General features: G+C 45.3%; 1 protein-coding gene across 5 annotated transcripts in view; it reads right to left on the bottom strand.

The window, feature by feature from the left end:
- PPFIA2 (PTPRF interacting protein alpha 2) overlaps positions 1-26483 on the bottom strand; it is a 366803-nt gene that overhangs the window by 64084 nt on the left and 276236 nt on the right. For all 5 annotated transcript variants that reach the window (XM_054988848.1, XM_054988847.1, XM_054988849.1 and 2 more), the window contains 6 exons: positions 24344-24490; positions 18648-18782; positions 15279-15362; positions 14264-14395; positions 13457-13519; positions 10802-10893 (listed from right to left, as the gene is read on the bottom strand). In XM_054988848.1, coding sequence (XP_054844823.1) covers positions 10802-10893; positions 13457-13519; positions 14264-14395; positions 15279-15362; positions 18648-18782; positions 24344-24490 — 653 coding nt within the window. The remainder of the gene's footprint in view (positions 1-10801; positions 10894-13456; positions 13520-14263; positions 14396-15278; positions 15363-18647; positions 18783-24343; positions 24491-26483) is intronic.

Below are 26483 nucleotides of genomic sequence, written 5' to 3'. Positions count from 1 at the left end.
TCGGGTTGCCCTCACTTGGAAGGCCTGGCAGGGCTTCATTAAAACTTCAACATGTCTCCCCCCCTTCTTTTCCCTTGTATGGTACGGGCAAGGGAAAAGATTACGTGGGGCGGGCGGTTGCTGGCGGAAAGGGCCGAAGTGGAGCCGAAGGTGCTCGGCAGCGTTTATCGAAAAGTGGCGGAGGCGGCCGAGATCTGCGGGCGCCACTGGGTCTGGGTTATTCGGGGGTCATCTTGGCGCGGGGGATCCTGGCTATGTAAATGAGGTACGCTGCCCCTTGTGCGTGGCGAACGCACCCCAATAACATATTCCAGAGGGCACATATTTACAGAATACTGGCGGGTCTTTTACCTTTGCACTAAAGCGTACTAAGTGGTGGCGCCGTATAGCAACTCACCATGACGAATATGAACATTAGTAAAAGAGGGATGTTGGGCTATCTGGGGGTCCTTTTCCAGGGGAGGCACGGCCCTCAAAGCCAAAGCCGACCATCATGCGAAAGCGTGGGTCTGGCAGGTGAGACCCCGAATCTACGTAGATGCGGGATCTTCACCAGCACGGCGGGTGAAATGTTTTCAAATACAGAGATCACCTTTATTGGTGTGTCTCCAATATTGGAAATGCATTCACTCTTGGGCTAAAGCCTCTCCAAACACTTTCACACACAGCAAATCTCTTTTGCCTGTGCAATTTTTTCCGAACATGCGGCTTACAATCCAATTACGAATCACTCTCGGTGGTGGTCCTATTTGGCTTTGGTTGCCGTGTCTTCCCCAAGGGTCCCAACTGTGGGGCCCGCCTAATGAAGTTAAAGAATAGAACTGGAAAAACTTTTGACACTCACACTTACATCTACATATTCTACTGTTTCTTTTATACTAAGGCTAAAAAGGTCTGGTCTAAGGGGACACAGGGTATCTCTGGCCCAGGGTGAAGGGATATTTGGCGAATCACTGGGCAGAGGGGGGCTGGGCTGGTGACGGCTCCCCCAGGATCATACACAGGAGGGGCAGTTTGCAGCGGCTTCCCTTTCCATTCTTTTAACTGAGAGGCGTGAAAGTATTTTAACCAAGTGCCTCCTGTCTTTCTCTGGATAGCTACCTGATAGACGGCTGGGGAGACTCTTTTCATGATGGGGACTGGGCCTTGCCATTTGGCTGCTAGTGAATGCGCCTTTTGCGAAAACTTTCTGTACAGAACGAGCTGTCCTTCCTCCCACTGCCTGGGGTTCCTGACCCATCCTAATTTGCGGTCCATATCTTTCTGAGCGGTGCCCAACTTCTGGGCCACTTGCATGTGGACAGCGTGTATGGATGAGAGCAGATCCTGGACCCAGGCGTCATTAATCACTACGGGCTGCATATCAGAAGGGAGCTGCGTATCTAGCCAGAAGGCTTCCGGGAGCTGCATTCTTCGCCCTGTCATTACCATATGGGGGGTGAGCCCGTGAACTGCGGTGGTGCCTCTGATGGCCATTAGGATTATGGGGAGTTTTTCATCCCAGTCTCTCCCGGAGGAGCGAACCATTTTGCGGAGAGCCTCCTTGAGGGTCCGGTTGGTTCTTTCTATGGCGCCCGAGGCTTGAGGGTGGCCGGCTATGTGGAAGCGCTGCTGGATGCCTAGCGCCTTGCACAGCTCCTGGGTGACTTCTCCGATGAAGTGTGAGCCTAAATCAGAGTCCATGACTCTCACGATGCCCCATCTTGAAAAGACATTGTTGAACAATAGTTTGGCTGTGGTGGCTGCATTGTTGCGCTTGCACGGAAACGCTTCGACCCATTTGCTAAAGGGGTCTATGACAGTGAGACAGTAGCGATTGCCGCGAGGAGTGGGGGGAAGGGGGCCGATAAAGTCAATCTGTATGCGAGCCCAGGGTCCGTTAATTCTCTGATGCTGGAGGGGGGCTCTAGGTCCGGTGGGGTCTGCATTGACCATAGCGCAGGACAGACAGTTGTCTACCCATTGCGCTACTTCGGTGCGCATGCCAGGCCACCATCCAACCTCTTTTACCCTTTCCAGAGTCAGGTCCTTGCCTCGGTGTCCCTGCTCGTGGACAAACTGAATCAGGTCGGCCCTGACTTCCAGTGGCACTACCCAGTGGCGTTCGCCGGTTGCATCTACTGCCCAAACTATGCCTTCCTCTTCTCGGATCATTAGTCTTCCTGTCTGATCTCTTCCTGCGGTTAGGAGGTCAGTTATTTCTGGGTCAGATAGCTGTAGTTGCGCTAGGTCTAGTGTTCCCGTATTTCCCTGAGCCTGGCTGCGGGCTTGTGCTCGAGTGGTGACAGGGTGTAAGGGGCAATCGGTAGCTGGTTCCGGTAGGGGAGCATTTTCAGTGGCGGCTGCCTTGGCTGCGAGGTCTGCCTGGTCATTCCAATAAGCGGTCTCTGAGTTTGTCTTCTGGTGTCCCTTGACATGGGTAACCTGCGTTGGGCCTGAGCGGGACTGAAGGAGTGCTGCTACTTGTTGCCATAGCTGTAGGTGGGCTACGGGTTTCCCATCACTAGCTCTCCACCCCTGATTCTGCCATACCGGGAGCCAGACCGTGGCGGCTTTGGCCGTCCAATCCGAGTCTGTGTAAATGGCCAGCGGGCTTTCTGGGGGCTCAAACTCAAGCACTGCCAGAAGCGCTTGCACCTCAGCCGCTTGGCTGGAATGGGGGCGGGCTGGACCTTTGAGAGTATGGGCGTCGCTCACTCGCACGGCGCCGTAGCCTGTCCGGGGGGAGCCTCCAACGTGGAAGGAGGAGCCGTCACAGAACCAGCATGTGAAGCCGTTCTGTCGGGCTTCCTCTAGCGGGACTCCCCAAGTGACTGGCCAGGCAACCTGCGGTGGCGGGTCCAGGGGGCACTCGTGCTCGGTCCCGGTTACCAATAGGCCATAGGGGGCTGGAGGCTCGGTGGTCTCCTTTTTAAATTCCACTCCGCGGTTGACTAGGGCCAGGGTCCACTGCGCTATGCGGGCGTTTGAGACTTGTCCGTCTTGTATTTTTCCCGACAGGATATATTTGAGAGGCGTGTGAGTGGTTTGAACTATTGTACGTGAACCTCCTATGATAAATTCCCAATGGGTCAGACTCCAAACTAGAGCAAGGCAAGTCTTTTCGCATGGGCTGAACTTGGTCTCTACTGCGGTTAGGTTGCGAGAGGCATAGGCTACTACTCTAGCGGTTCCCGCTTGCTGCTGGGTGAGCGTGGCTCCTATGCTCTTGTCTGATACTGCTAACTGAATAAAGAATGGCTGGGTGACATCTGGATGGGCTAGGGCCGGGGCTGCGGCCAGACTGCGCTTTAGCTCGGCTAAGGCTGTCTGTTGCTCCGGTCCCCACTCCCAGGGAGTGTTCTTCTTGAGGAGGGCGTAAAGGGGGCGAGCTTTGTCTGCAAAGGACTCGATGAAGTCTCGGGAAAAGTTAAAGGTTCCTAGAAGGGCTCTGAGGGAGGGGACATCGGTGGGTGCAGGCAGCTTGGAAATGACCTCCATTCGCTGGGCATCCGGGGTGCGACCCTCGGGTCCCAGGGTCAGACCCAGGTACTTGACGCTGGTCTGAACCAATTGGGCCTTTTCCCTGCTTGCCTTGAACCCAGTCTCGCGGAGGAGTTCCAGGACTTCCCTGGTGATTTGGCGGGCTAATTCTTCCGTGGGGGCGTGGACTAAAATGTCATCCACGTAGCTCAGTACATGGGGCCTCGAGGAGGGTTGGAGGCGTTCCCACATCTGACCCACATGGGCATGACAAATACTGGGGCTGGAGTGGAATCCCTGGGGTGTCCGTTTGAATGCGTATTGCTGGCCGCGGAAAGTGAACGCGAACTTGTACCAGCAAGACTCATGCAACCGGATGGAGTGGAAAGCGTTGGCCAGGTCTATGACCGAGTAGAACCGGGACCCAGCGGCAATGGCCGTTAGGATCTCATTGTACTTGGCCACAACCGGGGCAACTGGAGGGGTGGTGGCATTCAGGGCACGGAAGTCGACCGTCATTCTCCAGGTCACTCCATCTGCTTTTAGAACTGGCCACAATGGGGCGTTGCAGATGGACTGCATCGGGAGTATGACGTCCCACTCAAGGAGTCCTTCTATAGTCTTGGCTATCCCTGCCTCAGCTTCCGCTGGGTACTTGTACTGTCTCTGAGGGGGGGGGTCCTTTCCTTCTATCAGGACGCAGGCGCCCTTCACTATCCCACACTCGGCCTTGTCTGTCACCCATACTTCGGGAAAGTCCTGAACCCAGGGGTCTCCTGTGATGGGGGCGAGAGGGAGGGGGGCCTTAAGGGCTGCACATCGATGGACTGCATTGACGAAGTCTGGGCCTCCTGGGATGCGCCACAGGAGCCCATTTGCTAGGTCAATGGTCAGTCCCTCGGCACGGAAAAATGGCATGCCCAAAAGTCCATCATCTTCTCCCCGGTTTGCGCATGCCGAAATCCGGGTGGCCAGGTTCCCAACGGAGAGGGGGATATCCTGCCAGACCTGGGATTCCTGCATGCCGCCTCCAAAACCGGCGAGTTGCATGGTTGTGGGGGTCTGGGTGCCTTTCGTGACTAAGGTGGGCCGGAGTATGTTAAGTGAAGCTCCGGTATCTATGAGGAGAGTGGCAGGCTTCTTCTTTTCCCCGGGAGTCCCGATCCCTGCCTTTACTGTCGGTCTCCCCCATGTGTCCGGCTTTAGTTTGGCAACTATGCCCACGGAGGGAGACTGGGACTCGGGGCAACCCTATTCTGATCCTGCACACTGGTCGGTGGAAGCGGCGCTTCCTCTAAAGGGGTTGTTGGGGCTCGGTCGTTCCCGGACCGCAGCTATCGGGGGACTCGAGAAGGGAGGGTCTGGCGGTAAAGGGGGCGCTGACGGAGGTACTGGGGGCTGTTGCTGGTCCTCCCACTCCATGATCGCCTTCATTAGAACGGACGTGGGCTTCCCGTCAAATAGCTCCATGTTCGCTCCAATGTTTTTGAGGCGCATCCATAGTTCCCAACGGAGGGAGTCCCTGGACTGGGGCGTGCTGCCGCGGTCCCGGTAGCCCTCGTGGTCGCCCTGCGATGCTCCCCAAGCGTTAGACTGATCTGGAGGCGGGTAGACCTGATGATTGTACGGGTGTGATGCTCGCGAGTGAGAAGGGGCTAGGGGCGCCTCCTGTAATCGGGGCTCGTGGGGTCCCTGCTGGGAGGAGGAACTGTAACTCGGGGTGGGCGCAAAGGAAACTCCCGGGCGGTAGTCCCTTGGTCCTCTTCCCCGGTTAAAGCTGCTGCTCCTTCCCCTCAGGATCCCTCCCCTTGCCTCCGGGTACGGGCTGCGTCCCTGCGGTCGGTATTGAGAGTGGGGGCCATGATTGGCATAGGTGACTGCACTTATCGGCTCGCTCTCCTTTCTACGAGAGGCCGGGGACTTCACATGGCGGATGGCGCCGGTCTCTCGCAACAGGCCAGCAATGCTCCTGATGCGGGATTCCAGCTCTCCCCATGTAATGCTCCCGGGCTCTACTCCTGCTAGGGCCAGGCGAGTGGTGCTGTTGAGTCCATCTATGACTGCCCTCCTAAACTCTAAGTCGTCGAAGTCCGGCATGTCGCTCAAGTCTAAATCTACCTCGTCTGCTAGTTCGGCTAGGAGCTGTTTCCTGGCTAAATATGCCTCTGGGTCCTCTCCGGGTTTTTGAGATTCTGCTATGTATAAGGCCTTCAAGCTCTTGGTAGGCCAGAGGAAGGCGCACAACTCCTTCATGGCACCATACTGACTGCGAGTGGCTAATCTCCGGTTAGAAATATATGCGTTGAGGGAGGTGACTATTTCGGGGCTGGCACAGTGGCGGGCCAGCTGAGCTACATCGGAGCCACTGGCAGAGGGCTGGGACATGGTCACGTGTGCGAACCACTGTATAGCTGAGTCTCGGTTCAGGGGTCCCATGCGGTCCGCTATGGCTTGGAGCTCATCGGGCCTCCAATTGCGGGTCTCCTTAACTATTCGGTCTGTCTTCCTGCCATCATCGTCTGTGGTGACAATTTCTTTGGTAGCTATCGGATGGAGGGGCTGTGGAGCTTCCTCGGGCTGGGGCGAAGGAGGTGACCAACTGTCGGTACTACCTTCAGGGAGGGCCAAGAGGGCTGCGGGATGCACGGCGGAAATTACGGCCTGCTGCATCCCCAGGTGCTGCTTTAGGGCCTCTAGCTCCCTTTTACAAGCGGAGTGGTCTGCTGCGGCTATCTTTGCGACTTTCTGCTCTGCCATGAACTGGGCAGCATGGGTTAATTTTGCAATCTTCTCCTGTCCTTCAATTACTGCGTGCTCAGCCATATCGGCACGAGCGGTGGCCACTTCAGCCTTGTGCTGGGCGTCTTGGAGGGCAGCGGCTAGACCCTGCTTCTCCAGCATGAAGTTAACGCATTCTGAACGCCACTCGGCTGCTTTCGCCTCATGTTCCTTCTTTTCTTTCCTTAACTGCTCTATCTCCTGTTCCTGCTCTTCTTGAGCTGCCTGTAGCTTATTAATTAGGGACACGCTGTCCTGTAGGGCGGTGAAAAGTGCCCAAGCTCCGTATCTATCTTTCTTACTGGACCTAGGTTTCTCCTTTTCACAAAAATCTTGGAAGGCGCTTCTGACTATCTGGAGCGGGTCGGGTCCCTTGAAGGAACCGGCTTCCCAAGGGCAATCTCCCTTCTTCACTAGCCACTTCTCCAGGCGGGGCACGGTGGGGGCTGCCCGGTACATTTTACTTCGTTTTTAGTTTAAGGCTGATCTCGGGGGAGGTTACAGAGTGGATCAGCGACACCAGGGGTGGGGCGATTAAAGCTGCTCAAGGGTTTTAACAACTTCTTCCTCTCTATGTCCCTTTTGGGAGGTTTATCCTTCCCTCAGGTCCTCAAGGGTTTTTACCAGGGGGTTTTAAGGTTCTACTTTTAGGTTCACAAGGGTATTTTTAAGGGTTCTACACTCGGCTCTTCTCCACCGGGGGAGAAGGAAAATTCCTATTCCCGTTTTAAGCTTGCCTACAAGCCACGGGACCAGGAAAAGTTTACTGGCTCAGAAGGTGCTCTCAAGCTCTCTAAGACCAAGAACCAAAAACGCTCAGTGCTTCCAAGCCTCTGCTCAGAAGCTAAAGCTCAGGGGTCTCCCAAGCCTATACTCGGAAAACCAAAGCTCAGGGGTTTCCCAAGCCTCTGCCCGGAAACTGCAACTAAGGGGTCTCCCAAGCCTCTGCTTAGGCAACCAGAAATGCTCCCAAGCCTCTGCTCAGAAGCCAAAATGCTCTCAAGCTCTCTGCCCAAGAACTGTACTTAAAAGTGTCCCCAGGCCTCGTGCTCAGAGACAAACGGTTAAACTGTCTCCAAGCCTCGACCAAAAGACTAAATGCGCTCAAGGACTGCCTCTGCAAGTCCCCAAGCAAAAGTGCTCAGGAGTAAAACCACGGTACTCCCAAGCGGAAAAAGCGCTCAAGAGTTCTACCAACTCTCAAGCGAAAGTGTGCCCAAGAGTCCCACTGACTCCCAAGCGAGGTGTGCTCACGAGTCTAACTTAAAACTCGCAAGCGGAAAGGCGCCCAAGAGTCTTCCTTAAAACTCTTAAGCACGGTGCGGCCGGCTGCCGCGGGGCTTCAGGAACCTGGCTTCAGATTCCCAAAGCTAAACTGACTGAACAACCAAACGGACTAACAATCCCTTCACGTTTCCTTCGGAGCGGGGATTGAAGCCTAAGTGCTGGCAGGAACGGGGGTTTGGACGGACTTAGGAGAGACGGGGGAGGGCGGAAGAGAATTTTATATGTGCTGCTTCAGGAAGTATATATGCGTATATATCTAGAGCCTACTTCTGGGATCCCACCCACATAGACGCGTTTAGGCGGCCCGGAAGGTGGCCAGGAACTTCACCAGTTCAGAGGTCCTCACCCACAGTACACCGGTTATAACGGCTGGAGGGCCTCGCGGTGCACCACAAAAGGCAAGTAGTCCAAAGCTGGCTGAAGGAGGAAATGGGGAAAAAGCCAACCCACAAGATAGAAATGCTCACTAGAGCCACACACACTCACACTTTTAATTCCCTGAGCTAAATTGCGCTCTTTACACTGAGGTCTGGAAAATTTTCCTCTAAGTCAGTTCACTGAAGACACGCGTGTCGACTCACGTGTATTCACACGAACTGGGTTATGCCCGCATTCTCCACCAGTAAACTGTTACCAGAACTGCTCTTTATTATAATGGGGAATTAGCTGTAGCAGTCTGTAACTATTAATATTAAGCGAGGATCATAACCTATGTTTACGGAGGTCCCGATCCCAGACACTCTAGTGAAAAAGAGGCAGACAAGGAGTAAGGTCCAAACACGTGTATTGAGTGTAGCGTAAGCCTAGCTTGCACAATCATACAAAGAACATACAAGGTCTAAGAAACATAGAGTATGAAATACAGAGACGTTCGCATTAGCTGGTTCCCAACGATGGTAGGGGGAATACTCACTTATCCTGAAGCGAAGCAGAGACACAACAGCGAGGTGGCCCAATGCCAGCACTGGGACCACAGACGGACAGCAAGGAAGTCTGGATAGGAATGGCCTGAGCACCGAGTGGTCTGAGAGACCAGCTTAAATACCCCAAAACGTACCCTGGGGCTGGTGCTGTACTTGGTGGTTTTCACAGATTAAAACAAAGGGTCTAATGGGCTACTGAATGGCTTGGATGGGCCACTTTGGTAATCAGATTGTGATAAGTGACACCTCAGGAAGAGGGGACAAAAGAGGGAGGGGGAAATCCAAGTGGGCTGAAAGGATGTTCCAGCGGATAGGGCTTGTCCTGATGTCATCAGCTCTGGAATGCGGAGGTTTCTTTGAGATGCATTCTCTAAGTGCTTGGGATGGTCGGCACTTAGCTCTTCTCCGGGGCGGCTCCTAAGATATGCAGAGCGGGGCGAGGGGCTCTCGCTGCGGACGTGGTGTGCCCGCTTCGCCGAAATGGCTTCCCAAAGCAGTCTCTTCCCAGGGTCTTCTGGCTGCCTGAGAACATGGATGCCGGCTGGGCATAGCTGGGGCTGGATAGCAGGCTGCCCGGTAGCGAGGGCAAGCTCGGCGACCGGCCCGCGGGAGGCTCCAGGCGGGAACTGACCAGGGAGCGCCTAGCCAGGCTCGCTGGAGGTTTCCCCGGCTGGCGCCCGGCTGCTAGCAGCGGCTTGGGCCCATATGAGGCAGGCTTCCATGGAGGCAGGGGGAACAATACTTTAAAACACAGTCCAAGGCAAGGAACAGGCACGGTCCGTGGCAGATGGCAATGCAGGCACGGGGCACACTTGTAACACAGTCCAAATGCACACTAGGAAGTCCAGATACAGGTCAGGGCAGGGCTGCCCAGAAAGAGAGTCCTTTGTGCAGTTAACCAAACATGGAGTCAGTAAACTACACAGTCTATAGCAGCAGCAAGGGTAATTGACACGCAGGCAGGAAACTGACACGTGTATTAGAACACACACGTGCAAAGCAGTCTTTGGTGTAGCAGTGAAACAGCAACGCAGGAAACTTTAGCACAGTTCATAGCAGGCTTCAAAGCAGGGGAGGGGGGCCTACTTGGCAACAATATGCCCAGGGTAATGCTGATTGCCACTTTGGGTGGAGGAGGAAATTTTCCTCCAGGCCAGACTGGTCAGGAATCCTGGAGGTTTTTTTCCCCTTTCTCTGGGCATAGAGCAGGGGTCGCTCTCAGAGGTGAGTGGGGGGGACACATCTGTGAATTTCCTGCATTGTGCAGGAGGCTGGACTAGATGACCCATATGATCCCTTCCAGCTCTATGTTTCAATTGTGTGATTGGCTTTTAATGATTGTATTTATACTTTAATATTGTATTGTATATGCATTCAGTAACTGTCTTGAGCATTAAACATGGTAGAGAGGTGGTATATGAATTAATTAATTATATAATATAAAGCATGATAGTTTCCATAGTTTGTAAAGAGGTCTCTTCACAGAGCTATTGATTCAACTGAAAAGAATCTAACATATAAGCAAAGAACCTAACACAACTGCAGCTAGGAACAAAACTTATAAAATTGTTCTCTAAATATAACTTCAACATTCATGATTTGAAATACAACCACTGCCATAATGTTGAGGTAAGCCCAGGATTCAGACGAAACTTAATATTCTTTCGTGGGACAAAGAACATAACAAAGAACGGGAATAATGGGCATCTGTTTCTTATTTGCGAGATTTCTGGTTAAGTGGGGATTTTTGGGTTGGTTGCACAGAGTGCAGGACCTAGTCCTCTTTTCTTACTTCACAAAGTTTTACTTAAAATATTTATAACCTCTCCATTAAAGACCATCACAGCAGATTATTTAAAGATACATGAATAAAATAAATAAAAACCAGCATAAAAGATCAATGAATAGCAATAAATATAATTTCCTTTTGAAACATTAACTAATAATAATAAAACAACATATATCATAAAGTCAGAACAGAAAATTAAACAATGGTCAAACAACTCACCAAAGAATAAAAAATAAAATAGCAGTAGAATAAATAATGACAACATTGAATGGAAAAAAACACACACCAGTTTTCTTCCTGCCACTATTTGGTGAAATAACCAAGTGACAACTATGTAGCTGCCACATGGAAAAATAATATAGGCTACACAGGGTCTCAGGCAGGGACTTCCCATTTTCAGCTATGAGAAGAAACATACAGCATTCAGGATCCTGCTCACAATGATTATGATTTTAAAAAAATGACATTTCAAAGGCAATCAGCAACACATCTTGGATATTAAGCAATGAACAGTATTTTTAGTGTAACTTCTAGTTAAACTATTATTCTTTTCTCGTTCTACCTTGACAATGTGGGATCAATCAAAGAACCTGCTCTTATTTTCAGTTGATCAAGTTCTGCTCTTAGCTTGTCTATTTCTTCTGCCAATCTTTCCTGAAAATTAAAAAAAAAATAATCCAAGGGAAATATTTTGCTTTATAAAGACAGTGATATCTAACATCTTGGAAAGAAAGGGCAAAATTATACTGTTATACTGCTGAAATTTTACTGTTTAGATTAATTACCGGCAATATTTACTTCTTATGGTGCAGATTGCAATAGATCAAAACAATCATTTTAAACAGTTTGACAAAACATGCCTACAGAATTTTTTACAACATTCAAAAGTAAACTGTTAATCAGAGGATTGTGGACAAAATCTTTCTATACCAGCAAGACTGACAGCATTAGTGATCTTGAAGATTATGCTCTTCCAATGTTCACAGAGAATTCAGTTTTCACAATTAAATTTAAAATTTAATTAAGATTTAAAACTTAAAATTTAATTTAAATTTAAAAATTAATGGATTGGTTACTGTTCAACCAATCAGAACACAGGGGAATAAAGGGGAGGGTGAAAGGCAGGGCCAGGGCCAGGCCTCGCACCAAAGAAAGCATTCTGCAATTTGACTTCACTGGAGAAAAGCCACAGAAAAGCCGGGGAAAGATTGCTTCTGTGGCAGATGTAGCCTTTCTCCATGCGGAATGCAAAAAGCCTGGGAAACAGTTTGGAGACTGAATTGGGGTATTTTGACTGTGCGTGTGGAACTCTGGTGAGAAATTGATGCAGTATAGGGCCAGAACCAATGAAAAAGCCCCATGAGGAAAATACTTAAGTTTCCATGGCCGCCTAATTGTGCCCTGTGTGTAACTGGAGCCCCACAAACATCATGTGACTTGAAGTGGGGGACAGATTGTGTATGATAATGGCTTCTAGCATCAGTGACAGACAAAACAAAAAACTGGACTATGCCATTTCAGGCACCCTTCTTCAAAAGAAAATATGGCTCATAAATTATTAAAATGAACAAAAACAACAAGAATCTCATGAATCACTGCAGGTGTCTAACCACATCCATTCCCTCCAGACATTTTTAGGAACAAAATGGCAGCTACATTCAATTGGGAGGGGGCATGCCTCATCAGGTACCGTTATTTATTTAAAAATATGGCTGAGCAATTATTAGAAATGAACAAAAATAACAAAAATGAGTCATTGCAGGCTAACCTCCTCCTTCAAAAACTGTTTCTTTTTGGTAACAAAATGTCAGCTAAATTGAAATATATATTTTGTTTTGCAATTTCTTCTATGCTTGAGTTTAGGAGTCACATATAAATAGTATTTTGCCTCCAGACTCAACTATAACAATATTTCTTTCCCTTATTTTGATTTAATTTGATTCTCAACAAAAATACTTTATATTTATTTCAGGATTAAGTCATTGTATTTATTTTTTTCTAATGGCTATAAGGCAAAGAGGGAAATAGTTAGTAGAAATGTTGATACTTAATTGGCTTCTTCACTAAGCCCATGGTTTAAATTGCATTGCACTGCAAAGGGCATGACTGTGAGACCCTGGGCCTTGTGGGGCTGAAACCCATGAATTAAACAGGAATGGTGGCTGAACGGTCACCAAAAGCTGTACAGTCCTGGAATTTTTTTTCATAAGAGTTAGAAAAATTCAGTCTAGTCAGTAAGCTTACCAGATGTCCGCTGGTGGTTGGCAAACTCCTGGGGATTTGCCGCCTTGTCCGCTGATCACCCACTGATCAGCAGGAGGGGACATGCTCCCAAAGCTTGCCCGTCACCGGCAGAGACCTCAGGAGTGCGCGCTGTCCATTTGCTCCCAACTGGCATGGCCACATCACTTCTGGAAGTGAAGTCATCACACTGTCCATGGGAGCCAAATGGGCCAAATCAGCCCTGTGTGGAGAGCGCTCATCTGGCCGGCATGGTGACATCACTACTGGAAGTGACTTCATCACGCCAGTTCCAGGCAAAGACCTCGTGCTATGCACAAGGAAACTGCCAGGTACTCCATCCTCCTGACAGGAGGTGAGGGGTACCTGGCAATCCTACTAGTCAGTACACCTAGAGAGCAATCTTAATCAGGTTGAATCAGTACTCTCCTGGTTCGAATCCCACTACTGCCATGAGCTCAGGAGGTGGCCTTGGGTAAGCCACTCCTCTCAGCCCCAGCTCCTCAGCTGTATTGCGGGGATAATAATAACACTAACTTGTTCACCGCTCTGAGTGAGGCACTAATCTGTCTAGAAGAGCGGTATATAAGCACAGTTATTATTAGGAAAAACAGCAGTTAGATATGACACAACAAGTCAGGGATAGGCCTTGTGTAAACATAGCAAAATAATATAATAAACTACATAATTCAGATAACACATCTTTTGAGGAATAACTCGTATTTGCTCTGGGATCTCTTGACAGCCCTGTACCCACTACTTAAAGGATAGAACTTCATTTTAAAAAAAGTTTTAGCCAAAGACTGCAGTATTATGCTAAAAAGTCTTGGTATTGCACTAAAAAGACGTTCAGTAACCTTTAGGAACATTTTTGGTTGATGATTCTCCAAGACAAAATTTGCTCTGATTATTAAAAACAGCCAACTGCTTTCTTTAAATAAATAAGATTACAATTTGAGAAAAATATTTAGTATACCTTGTCATGTAAAGATTCTTCCAAGTTTTTTCTAAAACTTTCAGATTCTTGTATTAAAACATTCTAGGAGAGGAAAGAAATTTAAAACTAAAACAAGATGCAGCAAAAATCAAGATAAACAAATTAAGCAGACAGAGCAGCCTTTTTATCATTCTTTATGTAGTGGAAACAATGTTTTATTATCTCAAATACAGAACTTCTCTGGTGAAACTATTTTATAAATAAGCACATTCCTCCTGATTTAACTGTGTAAATATATTAAAAATAACTATTTTCCTATCATATTTTTATCCTGCTCTCCCCATTTTATAACCTTCTGAAGTACATTAAGATGAAAGAATTACTGGCCAGAAGTTATCCAATGAGCTCCATGAGTAGGGACAGTAGCCCAGATCTATCCTATCAAAGTCAAACATGTTAACTACTATACTGCACTGGCTCTAAGTAGAGAGCATAGCTCATCCAGATAGAATACCTGTCATTCTCATTGACATCAAAATACAATAAGCCAATTTGAATGCATGAAGTTGACTTAGATTGGTGCAGAACATCAGTCTTTCCAGCTCAGCCTATTCTAACCGACAGCATCAGCAGTCTTTCCCAACATCAGCTACCTGATGTCCTTTAGAAGGCGACACCAAGGGCTCAATATATATATATGATCTTCCACTGAGCCACAGCCCCTAATTATAGGGGACTAGGTGTCAAAGGGATGACAGGAGAGGATTATGTGGGATATTGGATCATGCCATAAACATTGAATGGCCTTTATTTCAGCTTTTACCTTTTTTGCTTATTTTATTTTACCTTTTCTTCCAGGGCTGCCATTCTCTCTTTTAAGTGTAGCTGCAGGCGTTCATTAGATTCTGTCAAAAGCCTGTCCACAGTATCTGATAACCGTTTATTGTGTTCTTCATTCATTTTCTCTCTTTGTCTGGCCTTCAGTTAAGCACCAAGGAAACAAAATGGGCAATTTCAAGGTTAACTAAAATGCTGCTCTTATGGAAATATGAATATTGGTTTAGTGCAACTAAAAGCAAAATAATACTCAGCAAAGCAAATAATGCTGAAGAATAAATTTTATCAGTACTAGTGCTGAACCAGAACATTGTACAACTTTGATAGGTAACAATTTACTTATATTGCCAATTGTTACATTCAAATTTGAATATTAGCAAATGGATGACATTCTGGATTTCAATCATAATTCTTGGTTTACAGGAACAAAACATTTTTGTCGTGCTTTATGAGTTTATTCTGTTAAAAAGTACTACAAGAGCCCAAGTTTCATGAAGTAATCTCAGTTTCACATTTGCAAAAGCCCTGAATTTATTTTGTCAACTTTCATGTTGAATAATTTACATTTTCAAAAGTCTGCCTCAAACAATACCTATTCTCTTCTCATTAAAATACAAGGGTTTGAGCATAAGCTATTTTAAAAAGTTGACTAGGCTGATAAACCATGATTTGCAGTTAACTTCACAAATGTGTATACCGAACCCACTGATTTTGTGATTTGTGTCAAAAAACTGGCAACCCCCAGGGTGATTACCATACACATGCCTGCAATGATTTGTGCCACTGTGGCACCTCAAAAGAGAGCCTCTGGCTAAAGCAGATGTGTTGTTTAATATAACTGGTACTCCACATGATCCTTACTGGTTTCAACTTGTAGAATCCCTGAGTGCTCCCAGATGCCATTGTGTGGAACTCCTGGATGCCTGAGCAAGCCTATATAGCTTATGCAAGAAACAGAATAAAGAATCTGACTTTATCCAGTTAAATTATAAACCATACAGTAAACTATCTGTAATGCACATACTCTTTGAAGCTCCTGATTTTTTTCTTCCAGCTGAGTTTCCAAGTGTCTCATGCGTTCCTCAATGTTGCCGTGTCTTTCTTCAGCCTATGAAAAATAATATGAATTTTTCTGAAACTTAAAAAGCTTGTGTCAGAATCTCAATTAGTTTTAAAGAAAACATAAAGCAAGCTACTACTAACTGCAAACTTAGTTTTCAAAAAATAAATTTTTATTCAAACAGGCAGCTGAACAGCATTGCTTGAAATGTGTCAGCTACAAAGGCCTGTTACATCCAAGCATTCAGCAAAACATTGGAGTTATTTATGAGCAATGAAATCAGCCAAATGTAACATGCAAACTGTGCATGGTTTGAACACAAACCTGCCATCATAAAATTGTAAGCTCTTTAAGCACTGAACTGCACAATGGTTGATTATCAATAAAATAAATAAGTAAATAAAAAACAGAGTTCTTAATAATATGAAAAAAAAATCAGATGGATTCTATTTAGCAATAGAAAGTAAAGTCCAGTAGGACTACCTTCCTACGTATGGAGATCATTTCTTGTAGTTTAGCTTCCATAACATATTGATAATCATCAGATGAGGTAGAAGAGGTTGGATCAGACTAACGTCAAGGAAAAGGAGAGGGACAAAATTGAAAAATCAGAACTAAAGACACCAACACTGAACAGAACACAGCACAGAATGCTTAAAAGAAAAGCATGGTTGCAAATTTAATACTTTAACTGACAGAATTTTATGTAGAATAAACCACACTTACAATAGGGTGACATGAGGCAGTTGATGTGAATGAATTTAAAACAACGGAATGCTAAAAAAGCTAACAACCTAAGTATGGAAATTTCAGGTTAGTGATGGCTGGCTGATGAGAAATTACCCCCTTTTTAATAAAGGGTTATTTGAAGCAAGTCTGGTAAATAGGTCTGATTGGAATTTTCATGAACTCAGAACCAGAATGAGACTTTGGAAGTCCAATGCCAGAATTGCTTTTTGAAAAAACCCTACAATATTATCATAATGAAAAAATATGTAAAATGTTACAGAATATATTACACCAGATGGGATAGTCATTTATAGTGTAATGTCATGATGAGTTCCCTTACAAGTATAAAGGCAAATTACTAACAGCCAATTAAAACAACTTTCCCAGCTTATCATGATAAGGGTTATTGAGCTTCTGGTGAATGCAAAGCAGTTGTCTCATCATCACTCCTCCATGTTCACAGTTAGTGGCTACCTATGGCTCAGTTTTGCCATGGCATAGGGAGCACATCTGGGCACATGATCAGATAATTACTTCACCATGGATTTCATGCTCATTATGAGCAACCTTAAACTATACTGTAAAATGCTAAAAAGGCTCACACCAACGAACCTTTACTTAAAAGAATAAAATAAAAAATTAAGAATTCAAATTTTAATCAACTAGTTAATTCCTTTTACCACAATAAAGTTACTAATACTGTTTGTAAACATTTGAAAGTACATTTAAAAAAACCGAACTGCCCAACAGCAAGCCTCTGGCCACATGCATGATAACTTTCAGACCCAAGAAGGGAACAAAAACAGGTAACTTATTGAGTGGGCCACTGTGTGGGCTGCACTTCACTTAGTGGCTCACCCATGCAGCCATAATTAAGAGAAGGCACAAATAATATCATTTGTTGATACACAGTTCTGAATATGTATCCAGAACATATAGCTATTGAATATAAAGGCCCTCCAATGATATTATACCTTCCTGATAAAAAAGCATACTATTTGTTAGAAAATGGATTCTTTTTCTTACCTGTGAAATTACAATTCTTTCAAGGAGAAGCAGCCATCACTATCACATCTGGGATAGTATTTCCTCTTGGCTACAGGCAGGATCAAACTGCCAGGGAACCAAGGAGAGGGGTTACCCAGCTTCCCAGACCAAGCCCTCCCCTGCAGCTAAGGCCCATCACCATTATTACACTTATACAATACAAGACATTTCTGGAACAATACTGTTCAGATCAGTTCTAAGGAGGACATGATAAAATGGCATGCATCGGACTTCACCGCCCGCACCAAAGAACTGTATTGCTGGGTTCAGCAAGTAGGATAGGGGTGACTCAGTGAAGATTGGGAATGTAAGACATGCTCCCTTTCATCTAAGGTGCCCAAAGAGGATAGTCTCATCTGGAATGGACAAAAAGCAGCAGATCCTTTGGGTGGGCCCAATAGCAGCAGCTCATTCTGCACCATCTTCTACAACATGGCATTTCAGCAGAGGAAAGATTTTTGAGGATACCTTAAAGGTGTTTCTAGCTGTCCCTTTCAATGGGTAACTTCTCAGTTCCCCAACTGCAAAAGTAACCACTGGCTGCTGAAATGCTATGGAAATTGAACTTCTTAGGTGCTTGATTGACAAGTCCTTTTGTCATCCACTTTGAACTGAGGTCAAGGAGTGGTGAACTAAGTGACTGAGGTACTTATGCTTGTTTTTCAGGAACATGTCTTCTCCACCTATGAGGGGGAACGGGTCAAGAATGGTAGCCTGTGCAAGATATACTACTTCTCTATCCTGTGAGGATTTTTCCTTGGACAAGTTCCTCAAATCAAAGGGAGGGCAACAGAATCTAAAATATTGCATGTTTTGTGAAATTCAGCTTAAGTTACAAAAAGTGTGCATACTAGCCAGAAAGAGCTGGTCTAGAAAACCAAGTAGCCTGTTGTATTTTCTCACAACCCTGACCATGGCCAAAAGGATGCGCTGTCTCAGATGTGATGACTGCTTCTCCATGGACCTTTGTGAAAACATGGGCTTTCAAGTTCTTGCTAAGCCAACCACTGTGAGATATGCAAATTTCAGATGTGCAAGATTGTGCACATTTCACCAGACAGGTCTTCTGTACAAACTACCTGCGCATACATGTTCCCTCACAATTCACTTGAGCAGGGTCCGGAAACCAAAGCAGTTTTTGCCCTGTCATTTATTTTCATGAATGTGATCACGATATTTCTTTGAATTAATGTGATGTAGAAAATCATGGGAAATTCAATGGCAAACAAAGCTTATGATTTTAGCTGAACTGGATTAATCATAACTCTTTTATAATACAAAGTATTATAAAAAAAACTCCTTTGGAATATTGAGAGAAATGTACTCAAGCCATACAGTAATATCAAGCAACACCTCTGCCATCATGTTAAACTAAAACAAGTATTTTTATATATGATTAGTGTTTATTTACGGTGCCATTAAGAAGAATCATCTTTGTCCATTCCAAAATAGGCTTTTATTGCTTCTGATGATGCTGAAGAGAGGAAAAAGGGATGAAAATCAATGTTAAAAGAAAGGCATATTTTTGAAGTTAATCTACTCCTTAGTTTATCTTACCTTTGTCAGTGCTGCAATTCTTTGAGCCAATTCAGCTTCCACTTCAGGCAATGTCTCTGCTTTCCGCATTGTTTGCTGTAGTTTCTGCTCAGCTAATTCAAGACGTTCTTGAAGCTGTCTGTTTTTTTCTTCCATCTGAAAATCAGAAAAAAAATTATTAAAAACATTTTAAAACCCAAATAAGGAATTTACCACAGTTCTAGGGGGCTGGGGACAAAGATAATGTTTTACAGGCAAAGAAAGCATACTAAAAGCTTATGGGGAAAAAAACCCTTAATTTAGAACAGAATTTAAAATCATTTAAACCATAGACTTGAACACATCTTAACTTTTCTGCATAGTTACAGCTGCTGAATATCATTTGCCTAGATCAGCAATGGCGAACCTATGGCACACGTGCCACAGCTGGCACACAGAGCCCTCTCTGTGGGCACGCGAGCCAAGTCGCCAGATCGCTAGTTCCAGGGTTCATTTGGAGGGGGAACACCTGGAACGGCGTTCTGAGCAGAGATCACATGGGTTTTGGCCCTGCCCGCGTGATTCCTTTTCCTCAAGGCTGCCTCCCTGCTGCCCGTCTCTTTAGCAGCAGGAAGTAGAGGCAGCAGCCAGGCTGCTGAGGCTGGCTTTCTAAAGAAGAGTAAGCTGCTTTGATTTAACTTGCTTTACTTTCAGTCGTGGCTCTTGAGCGAGTGTGAGTAAGTGAGTGAGTGAGAGAGAGAGAGAGAGAGAGAGAGAGAGAGTGCTTGCAAGCAGGGCTGCTGGTCTAAAGAAGGGCAAACTGCTTTGATTTAATTTGCTTTCAGTCATGGCTCTTGAGTGAGTGAGAGAGAGGGAGAGAGAGAGAGTGCTTGCAAGCAGGGCTGCTGGTCTAAAGAAGGGCAAACTGCTTTGATTTAATTTGGTTTCAGTCGTGGCTCTTGAGTGAGTGAGAGAGAGGGAGGGAGAGAGAGAGAGAGAGAGAGTGCTTGCAAGCAGGGCTGCTGGTCTAAAGAAGGGCAAACTGCTTTGATTTAACTTGCTTTACTTTCATTCGTGGCTCCTGAGTGAGTGAGTGAGTGAGAGAATGAGTGAGTGAGAGAGAGAGAGAGATGTTAATTAGTTCGGACAACTGTATGAGTTGTTTTTTTTTTTAACTAAAACCTCAGTATTCCGGTTTAATTGCAGTGCTGGCACTTTGAAATAAATAATTTGGTTTTGTGTTGCAGTTTGGGCACTCGGGCTCAAAAAGGTTCGGCATCACTGGCCTAGATCAAAGCAGAGCTATTCTACAAGAAAGAAGCAGGAGTATCTGTAGTTTTTCACTACTATTGTACTAGCATAGATAATTACTACACAAGTCAAAATAGCAAAAAGCTATTTTGCACACAAACCTCATCATTCAGATATTCAGGATCGTACTGAGGCAAAGCAAAGATGTTTCAAACTATTAAGCAGAAAGGGAAACTGATGTACTGACTGCGGGGAAACTGACATAATTTCAACCTTGAAGCCATTCTATGAATGGCTCTCACTTGGGGCAGTGGGGCTCGCCCAGACAGATCAAGGCAGAGGTCCTGGAGTGACCCCACGGCTTGACCCGTACCGCCAGTTTGCCTTTGCCGCAGTTTAGAGTTGATGTTGTATTTAATAAAGTAGCCCTTAGTTCCAAGCCTTGTGTCTGTCTCATTCTTCCGACTGGGGGGGGCAATGGGGAAACTGATATAATTTCAACCAAGCCACAGAGTTACAGTAGTCAGTTAAAGGAAGGGTGGAGATTAAAAGGAAAATGTAATGAATTATTTTTCTAGCTTATAGATCATATTGCAGTTGTATGGCCTACAGGCCTAAGGTACGGCCTACAGAGTATTGCCATATTTTTAGCGGGAGAGACTACAGTTACTGAGGGCCAAACTAGACGAGATGCCTGGCACGTGGTCTTCATGTGTTGGGTAATGCAATGTTACCTGGGAAGCATAGTTTTAAAAGACAGAACCAGCCGGGATCACTGTGGAGTGGAAGGATTCTCTCACTGCCCTCCCCCGTCTTTGCCAACTACTCAGCTACTCGTTAGAGAAAATTGCAAAGATCCTCTGGAAAGCATAGTTTTAAAAGTATTTTTTTAACCAATTGTGCTGCTTTATTGCTGCACTGCGTAGGAAGCAATCAGTTCCCCTTCCACAGAGTTTCTAAGATTAAGGTGCAGCTAATAACTTCATTCTTAAAAATACTGCCTCTGCTGACTACTCAGCCCTGTCCCCCCTATCCCGCTCTGGCTGCTGTTATTGCAAAGACAATGGGGAGGATCTTTTAAACTAACAACAAATTGTCGAAGCCTTTCACGGCTGGAGAACGATGGTTGTTGTGGGTTTTTGTGGGTTTTCCGGGCTGTATTGCCCTGGTCTTGGCATTGTAGTTCCTGACGTTTCGCCAGCAGCTGTGGCTGGCATCTTCAGAAGTGTAGCACCAAAAGACAGAGATCTCTCAGTGTCACAGTGTGGAAAAGATGTTGGCAGGTCATTTATATCTACTCAGGAGGGGTAGGGTTGAGCTGAGACATCCTGTAAGAGTTTCCCAGGGTGTGGAATGCTAATGGCAGGAGGCTTCACTGTATCCTGAGGAGGTTCTTTTGCATATGGATTGGTGCTTGATGTGCTAATCTTCTCTGCAGGGCTATTGACGGGTATAGAGTGTTTTGTTAGCCTGGTGTTTTTCAGAACTGGAAACCATGCTCTGTTCATTCTTAAGGTTTCTTCTTTCCTGTTGAAGTTTTGCTTATGCTTGTGAATTTCAATGTTTTCATTATGCCTCTTTTCTGTCGGGGGTGGTGTCCACCTGAACATACAATTCACAATGGAGAAAGAAATCGAGGGAAAACTCCCATTTCTGGATACCTTGGTCATCCGCAAAGCAAACTTTCAGTTAGGTCACAAGGTTTACAGGAAACCAACTCACACTGATCGGTACTTACAAAAAAACTCCAATCACCACCCCCAACAGAAAAGAGGCATAATGAAAACATTAGTGGATCGTGCAAGACGGATATGTGAGCCGCACTTTCTCAATGAGGAAATTAATCATCTCAGCCACGCACTTCAGGCAAATGGCTACTCCAGAAATGAAATCCGAAGAGCAATCAAACCCAGGATGAATCAAACAACCAAGGAAAAACAGTCTCCTACAGGAAAAGTGTTTTGCCATATATCAAAGGAATTACGGATCAGATGGGAAAGCTTATGAAAAAGCATAACCTTCAAGCAGTATTCAGACCCACCCGAAAAATACAACAGATGCTACGATCAGCAAAAGACAGTAGAGACCCCCTCACCTCTGCAGGAGTATACCGTATACCCTGCAGCTGTGGACAAGTTTACATCGGGACCACAAAGCGTAGCATCCAGACAAGAATAAAAGAACATGAAAGACACTGCAGACTTGGACAACCTGAAAAATCAGCAGTGGCTGAACATAGCCTAACTCAAACAGGGCACAGTATCTGATTCCAGGACACCAAAATACTGGACAATACTTCCAACTACTTTGTCAGACTGCACAGGGAAGCCATTGAAATTCACAAGCATAAGTAAAACTTCAACAGGAAAGAAAAAACCTTAAGAATGAACAGAGCATGGTTTCCAGTTCTGAAAAACACCAGGCTAACAAAACACTCTATACCCGTCAATAGCCCTGCAGAGAAGATTAGCACATCAAGCACCAATCCATATACAAAAGAACCTCCTCAGGATACAGTGAAGCCTCCCGCCATTAGCATTCCACACCCTGGGAAACTCTTACAGGATGACTCAGCTCAACCCTACCCCTCCTGAGTAGATATAAATGACCTGCCAACATCTTTTCCACACTGTGACACCGAGAGATCTCTGTCTTTTGGTGCTACACCTCTGAAGATGCCAGCCACAGCTGCTGGCGAAACGTCAGGAACTACAATGCCAAGACCACGGCAATGCAGCCCGGAAAACCCACAACAACCTAACAACAAATTATCTAATTAATATCTTTCAATTAGAGCCTGCAGAAAGGGAGACTTTGGACCGCTTGCCCCGGGCAAACAGTAGCCTCCATCTCCAGCTCACGGGATTGAGAATAACTTCACAGCTGTTTTTTTATTTTCCTCACTTAAAAAAATCTTCTGCAAAAAAAAAGAGAGAGAAAATCCCCCCCCCTCAGTTCTTCAACCCAGTTCTCCCAAAGTTATGAACAATGTCCCTTTGCCAAAACTGGAGGGGGTGGGGTGGATAAATAAAGAAAACAGCCCAGGAAAAGGAAAAAGCATAAAGTTGGCCCCCTCCTACCCGCTCCTTTCTTTCTTCTTTCTTTTCTTTCTTCTGCTCTAGGCTTTATTTGCAAAAGCTCCAAAGTGTGACACCCCCCCCAGTTTGAAAGCATCAAACAAATAATTAGAATTCTGTCACTTTCCCCAATTGACTAGATCAGCCCATCTAATTTGGAATCACCTTGGAACCAGGCTGGCAATTTGTAAGAAACTAGCTTTGGAAGAACCATTTCCGGGCTCCCAGCAGCCAAGTGGATTCCTCCACAAGCCACTGAAATGTAAGGGATTCCCCCCTCCCTCGCTTGTTTTAATTTTAAAGCAGTTGAAAAAAACATTTTGGCAGTTGGTTTAATTTCCTCTTGAACTGCAAAGGAGGCTGGGCAAATGTGGCTGCTTTATTTCCCTGCTCAGTCTTCTCTTTCCGTTGAGACTGTTAAAGAGTGACATTGGTGGTGTTGTTAAGGAAAATTGCAAAGATCGTCCCCATCGTCTCAGCAATAATAGCAGCCAGAGTGGAACAGGAGGGTGGGACTGAATAGCTGGCAGAGGCGGTGGAGAGCACCAAGAGAATCCTTCCGCTCTACAGTGATCCCGGCCAGTTCTGTCTTTTAAAACTATACTTCCCAGGTAACATTGCATTACCCGATACATGCCCAGGCGTCTTGTCCAGTTTGGCTGTGAGATCTATGCTAAACATTAGTTTCCATTAGTGTAACCTGTTACTATAATGAGACCTTTTGAGTCAAAGATCACTTCTTCAGATACAGATGAGTATCTGAAGAAGGGAGCTTTAACTCTCAAAAGCTTATACCCTGAAAATCTTGTTGGTCTCTAAGGTGTCAATGGACTCAAATACCGATGCTGTATTGCAGACTAACATGGCTACCTACCTGAAACTATTTTGCACTCTGTAATCATTGATACTTTCCTGATAGCCGCTGCAAATCCTGTCCCCTTTCAGTCTGTGGATGGTCAAAGGGAGATCTTGCAAGCTTGCTCTGTTGCATGTGAGCCTCAGTTTTTGATAGTTCTGCTTCATGAATCCTTTTTCTTTGCACTGACTCTTTTTCACCTTCAGCAAACCCAACCATGTCAAATTCCCAGGATCGTGTTTTCCTAATTTGGCAGAAGCCACACCTGACTATTTTACGTATTCCAGAACAATGCACTACTGTTAAGACTGGGGTTTGGCCCTGGTTAAAACTAAACTCTGCACAATCTGATCCACGGTTGCCTCTTTTCCCCCTTGACAGCAAAATCCTAATTCTTTGTTGACCCAAATCCACCAGTATCTGAGAAGGCAGTATACATCCACAGCACGAAAACAATTTGAATTTCTTTTCATGAAAATGCAGTGTATAAGATGATTAAATGTACAAGGCTTCCAAAATTTGTTTGAGCTCTGGCAGAGATCCAGATACTGAACCTGACGCAGGAGTGCCTCCTTGTTTGCAAGTTCGTTTTCTAGCTTGTCATTCATGTCATGGATGGAAGTAGATTCCCTCTGTGCGCTTAGGTAACGCTTCTCAAGAGTGGCAATTCTTTCTTCCATGTCTTCTTTCTGTGCCATAGCCTTAAAAGAAGAAATAGAACATCAAAATGCTGATGTTCACATTGCACCAGCAACAGGCTACTTTTAGGCACCAGCAATAGCCACAATTACTGTTCTTAAGGAGAACTTCAAAGGATAAATGTGCAAAGAAAAATCTAAAAAGTACTTTGAGTAGAGTTGGATGGCAGAGTTGTTAAGTTTTTTTGGGGGGGGGGAGGGGACTTTGTTGCTTGCTATGTTTGGTCTTGCTTGTGTACCTGCTACTGCACCCATGTACTTATGTGCATGCTAATACACCTTTCCATTGTAAACTAAGTTCATTACTTATTATTTATGAATTTACATGATTTGTCACTGAGACACAAGTGACAAATATTGACACAGGGTAAGTCAATGTTATCAAGGGCCACGGCATCTAATAAACAATGTAGTAACATTGAAAACAAGCAGAAATCTGACACAGAGCTGAAACAATGCTGCAACAAAGCATAAGCAATTAAGCATGACACATTAAATGGTACAAAAATTGCATAGTAGGAGCATAGTTACATCAACAGACAGTACACAGTACGACAGTCTACAGTCCCTATATCTTTACCAAAGCATCTTTCTGAACCATTTCCTTACAGTACAGCTCTTTTACCTGAGTAAAAAAATCCCACCCATTGTTTCTGGAAAGCAAGACAAGTGGGAGCCTTCCTAACCTCACCAGGCAGCCATTTCAGACATTCATAAGCCTTTGGTTCTCTCTTCCATCCTTGGGTTGTATAGTTTCTTTTTTTGTTTGTTTACTAATTTTCCTTTTCCCTTAAAATAACTGGCCATGCTTGCTTATTAGGAGTGTTGTGTATTACATATCTATGCCTCTAACGTTCTCCTTAGCATTATGGGAAATTGTAGCATGTGGCTTGTTATAGGGGAAACAAGAAGCACAACTGACTTGCACTTATTTTTTCAGGAACATTTTAAACATTGAATAAACATCTCCTGTTGTGAGATGGCTTATGCATCTTCCTGTTATGGAGAACCAAAAACTTCTTTGGATGTTAAGGAAATGTCAGTTGCATCTCCTACATACATGCTAGGACATCCGTGGTATCTCTTAATATTAACCATCCAAACTATTTTCCTGAAGAGATTATAGACTTATTAACAAGTTACACCAATTCTTGCAACCTTCTCCCCTCCAAGGCTCAATATTATTATGGTTGTCATATTATGAGCAATGAAAACCATAGGCTTAATGAAATAAATTTTTAAATAAAGGGATTCCATTTGAATAGATATAATTGCTGCAAATAATGTTGAATAAAGACTGACATGTAACCCAATGTCCTATGAATCTTTGATAGATCAAGAACTTTGGGGTAAAATGATAAAATGGGAACACCTCAGAAACGATCATCTCCCACTTCATATAATAAAATCAATATACAACATCCACCATTTGGATGCCATTTTAAACTATTATGAAAGCTGACCCCTAGAATAAACATAAATCATGGGCAGTGTATCACTACAGGGGTTCTACTCTCTCTTAGTCTACCCTTGGCGCTTTTCACACTGTTTTAACAGTTTAAAAAGCAGTTTATGAGCTTTCACCCCGATCGCAATGGTTTCTGCATTGTGTCCCTTCATTTCATACTGTCTGTGGCAGTTTCGATTTGGCATCTGGTGCTTAATTTCAGACCCACTTCAAAGCCTCGATTCAGTTTCCAGCTTTTGGATCTTCCCATTACATGTCACTTTTTTTTTTAACTTTGAGCATGCGCAGTAATGGAGGGGCTGGAAGGCCAGCCACCCCACAGCCCATCCCCCCCACAACAACATGCCAGCCTCTTGTAGGGGGGCGGGCTGCAGGACAGGCTCATGCACATCCCAGCTGGGCCATGGCTCCCCTCCATGGCTCCAGCCCCCACACCCTGCCCTGGGGGTAGCAGGCAGGTGCACTTCCACTCCCCCATCCAGCCCAAGAGGGCCGTGGTGGGGAGGTACATGCTGGACCAGCATGGCT

Source organism: Eublepharis macularius, chromosome 9, assembly GCF_028583425.1.
Source record: "Eublepharis macularius isolate TG4126 chromosome 9, MPM_Emac_v1.0, whole genome shotgun sequence".
NCBI classification, from domain to species: domain Eukaryota; kingdom Metazoa; phylum Chordata; class Lepidosauria; order Squamata; family Eublepharidae; genus Eublepharis; species Eublepharis macularius.
Note: the sequence above shows the minus strand (reverse complement) of the source record. Positions and strands in the feature narration are given on the sequence as shown.